The sequence below is a fragment of the Acyrthosiphon pisum genome, chromosome X, assembly GCF_005508785.2.
Source record: "Acyrthosiphon pisum isolate AL4f chromosome X, pea_aphid_22Mar2018_4r6ur, whole genome shotgun sequence".
NCBI classification, from domain to species: domain Eukaryota; kingdom Metazoa; phylum Arthropoda; class Insecta; order Hemiptera; family Aphididae; genus Acyrthosiphon; species Acyrthosiphon pisum.
In genome coordinates, this window is record NC_042493.1 from 111,624,266 (window position 1) to 111,628,998 (window position 4,733).

The 4,733-nt window shown below is 27.1% G+C and overlaps 1 protein-coding gene across 1 annotated transcript in view; it reads left to right on the forward strand.

The window, feature by feature from the left end:
* The window catches only part of LOC100575262 (mRNA export factor-like), a 7,998-nt gene extending 3,704 nt beyond the window's left edge, over positions 1-4,294 (forward strand). The window contains exon 7 of the mRNA XM_003245892.2: positions 4,217-4,294. Within this exon, the coding sequence (XP_003245940.1) occupies positions 4,217-4,294 (78 nt within the window). The remainder of the gene's footprint in view (positions 1-4,216) is intronic.
* Positions 4,295-4,733: the final 439 nt, after the last annotated feature.

Genomic DNA, 4,733 nt, shown 5'->3' on the forward strand with positions numbered 1-4,733 from the left:
TACTGTAGGAAGAAAAATACTATATTATATTAAGGGGCCTCGACATCGCATTGATTTAAGGAGAATCATTTAGGCAATTTCTAATCTCGTTGTCGCCACCCGAGGTCTATTTGTTTGTCGTAAATGATTATTAGTGTCTGTGGCGTCCATGCGGGTCAATTGTAACGGTACGGAGGGCTCTCGCACGCACATGTCAGTATGAAATATTGTGATCATGAAAAAATTATTATTTTTCACTCAAACATACGAATCTAATTCCAACAATACGTCGCAACGATTAACTCGATTTGCATTCTGACAAAATATTATTTTTTTCCACATGCACATCTACGAGGCATCGGTCGAGGTACATTTTTAAAATTGTATTTAGTTAATTAAATATTTAAGTTGGAAATTCTGAATTTTCTTGAATTTTTTACAATTTTTATTGAATTTTAAATTACAAAAATTAAAAATGTGGCTCGGCCGTTCTCTTGTATTTATTACGGACAATTCGAAAATTTTTCCAGAATACAAATCATGATAATTGTCGGCACGTATCGTTGGAATTAGAGACCGTAGTTTTTGACAAAAAAAAACTTGGTAGTGAGGCCCCTTAAAATGTAGAATGTATTGTACAATTTTAACACAAATTGCGATTCATATTAAAATTAAAATTTCCCAACACAATCTGACAGCTATAAGCAGTGGCGCATTTGGAATATATGCGCCCAGGGACGCAATAATTTTATTCTCTCCCCTCACGCTGATTTTCACCCATTACTTTTCACAACTACAGACCTTACCCTCCAATCTCAATTAGCGAAAAACATGCCTTTCGGTTGTTTTGAATGTATGGGTATCCCAAAGTTTTACAATTAGCAATTTCAAAGTGTTTTAGTCAAATAAAAAGTCATATCAAGGAATGACATGTGTAAATATTGTTAAAAAAAGACGAGTGACAATAGTTTTTCTCGCCTGTTGATGGCCTAATTCTTCAATAATGTCGTCATATTGGAATTCACTGGTTAACCTTGTCTCTATAATATTAATAGTACCCATAATGGCTTCTGTTTAATCGATCCATTCCCATTGTAGACCTCGTATAATTTTAAGCACTTTTTAATAGTAGAAATCGAATTTTTCTCTCGTGTTTTGTTCTTGTTTTAAAAGTGCATGTTATTTCTGTAGACAGCACCACTCAGTCTTGTAACCAATTTTAAATCACAAAAAAACAACAAGCTAAAGCTATAATCATTGCGTGCAGTTTATTCTTAAATTTATCTATAACTACTATATTATGTAAACAACAATAATAATACCTATAGTAATAATAGTTATAATACTATAGTAATAATACCTAGTAATACCTATGGTATTTTTTTATTACTACTTACCTACTGCGTATGTTTTGTAAAATAATAATAATAATAATAATAATAATATTTATTATGTTACCAAATTAAATTAATGTACATAACATGTTATAAGCATAAATTAATTAATCTTCGGTTCCCTTCTCAAAAGCAAAGCTTGTGCAGAAAAGAGAGAGAAACCGATACAAAGTCTTAAGTAAATAAGAAAATGAAAATAAAACAAAAAAAGAGAACTAATAATAACAATATATAGATATAATATATAGATAAGGATAATAACAACTAATGTATTAAAACATAATAATAGCGCAAGCACAGGTTAGGTAGATCCATTCGGTGCCATAGCCGTTCAAAATTACACCGACACTTCACCAATCGAGTACCGTAAAACGCCACAAATCTTGAATATTAAATTTTTAAATTTAACATAATCAAAATGATAGGACGTAAAAGTAAAACTGTTAATAATTCGTTTTATACGCATCATCTGTCGTTTCACTCGTATAGTTATATCACATTCGTAACTTAAATTTATTTTATATACGATAACACCTAGGTTATCACTTATTACTTGAGTGTACAAAGTGTAGGCAACGCAGTGTTGGTGACTCGACATAAAATCACTAACTGACGAAAGCAATTATTATTACAATATTACCTATTAATTGGAAGAATAAAATCATTATAATAAATTCAATATAATTATCAATGATAATATTAAATTTATTGTTTTAGGTACGATTTGTAATAAAAAAAATAAATGATACATTCTGTTAAAATTTTGCCGCTAGATGGTATTTGCCCCCTCCCCCTCCAAACAAAAATGCTTCACTGGCTATACACATCTGTAATAAATGTATAAGCATGTATTTTTTAATATTATAATTATTATAAACAAATTTAGTCAACTAAAAGAATAATATATGAAATATTAATAATAAAAATTATATGTACTTACCTATATCTACAATAATCAAAAAAAAACTTTACGTTTCATTGATTGCCAGATTTATTGGATTAGTTTCGGCTTTAATGATGCTGTGGTGAAAATTATAATATATCGTTAGGTTTGTGTGAATTACAAACTACACTAGTGAGTACCCCTATGCTGTGTATTAGGTGTTGTGAGGGTCACTGTAATGGGTGTGTTAATTTTGAATTCAATGATATAAAACCATAGGTAGGAGGTAGGTATACGAAATACGAATACCTGAGTAAAACAGTCCGTCAGCCTATATAAGTAGGTATGTTTTATGGTATTATAGCTATGAAAGTAATTTATTTTACTGCTAGAAAAACAGTAGGAAGAATACATTTTTATGGAAACCTACTTAAAAAGTTTTAAGTATCCCCGGATAATATTTTTCAATTAAAATAAAATGACTAAAACCGTTATTCACCGTTTAAATATCTAATTTTTTCCAAATATTAAATATCTTTGTGTTTATAATTATTAGACTTTTCGGTTACAGTATAAAATACAAACGACAAACTTTGTTCGAAACTTTCAATCTTTAATTATCAAAATTGAACATTTTATACATTTTTACATACAAAATAATTAGAACATTTTTAATACTTTTACGAAATTTGTATACACTATACATGTATACTTCAAATTGTGCCTGTGCATCATTAATATTTTTAATTGCTCTTATCACAATTGGTGGTTGAATATTCAATATCGAAAATATGTAGAAAAACTGCAGAAATCTTTAATTACATTTTCAATTCATAGATAAACAAATTTTTTTTATGAATTTTTAACTCAAAATAATTTTCATATTTCTAAACTCATGACTCTCATAAAAAACGATTTTAAATATACGCTCAACTTTATTTCTACTAGTAATAACGACATAACGTATAACAACAAAATCGATTTTGTTGAAACTGTCAGTTTTTCCTTAATTTTAGATTGTGCGCGGTCATTGCTCTGATGAATATATTGATTTTACTATGATATGTGTTTTTTTAATCTTTTCAATTTTAGTTTGTGTAAGTTAACGAGATACGTTTTCGAAATAATGCTTCGATTTTCAACTTCAGTATCTTTTCCGGTGGGAAAGCGAATGAAGTAGGTACATTGGGTACAGTGTTGAGACTTATCTGAATGCATTTTGTTTAAATCTAGCATTTCTAGCTGTAACTAAGATTTAATTTTAAGAGTTTTATCTTTAATACAATAATACCACATAAGTTATCCATAAAATAAAATCTAAAATTTTGACATCTTGAAACTACTAACTAGATTCACTTTCCAAACTAGAAATTGAACTAGTTCTACTAGAAAATGATATTCAACATAGTATTATGTTAATATTTTAATTCGTTAGGTAGTCTTTTCTTTTTTTGTAGGAAATAGATTTTTGACATTTTTGATACGTATTTTATGTAGGGCGGCTTCAAATTTATTTTACTTAATTTTTCAAAATAAACATGAAATGTTTTATGAAATTTGTGAAATCAATAAATATGTTTCATAACTGAAACGAAAATATGAAAAAGTATCCAATCGTCGTAATATATATAACATATAAAAACAAATTTCTATGGTTATTGTCATTGATTAGTTTTTCCGTATCAATTTAATTCTAAATTGAGTTTTATAATTTAAAATAATAATATTACGTACTCGGTAATATTATCGAATAAAAAATTAAAACTATACTATTAGTCTTTCATTTGAAGTTAGAAAAGTTGATTTATATTTTGATAATCAGTCTAACGTTTTAATTCATAATAGATCTGTAAAACAATTGAAATTAAGTCTTTTAGGTATACTAAATAATAGTATTAAAAAAAACCCCAATTGCTTCAGTTTTATTTTTAATGATTAACTCTGTTTGTTTGATTTTAAGGTCGAAAAAACAAAGCCATCAATTTTCATAAATGATCGATGTTTTGATGCTATGAATCCTCAAGCCTGCAAAGAGTAGAAGCCAACCTAGGACAGGAATCAAACTTAAAAACTTATATAATACCATAATTAGAAAATGGAAATTGTATTATATGGCTAAATTCTTATGGCAAATTTAACTTAAATTAAATGCTATTGTATTTTTTTAATGGAAATCAATCATTTTATACAAGTCATACTTCTTGTAAGTACCTAATCATAAAAATATTATTTTTAATTATAATTTTAATTTTTGTCTTCGCACACTATTTTATCAGATTCAGATGATTGTAAAAATATTTCTTTTTCTCTTTTTGAAGCTTGCTAATAAGTAGCTATACATGAATAATAAGTAACTAGGTTTTATTACTGTTTCTTTATGTGTTAAATTAATTGTGTATTTAAGTTGTCAATATCATTAATAATTTTATTTGGGACATTTAAATAATAAGAAAAAAATATAAGATATTAATTTTAAA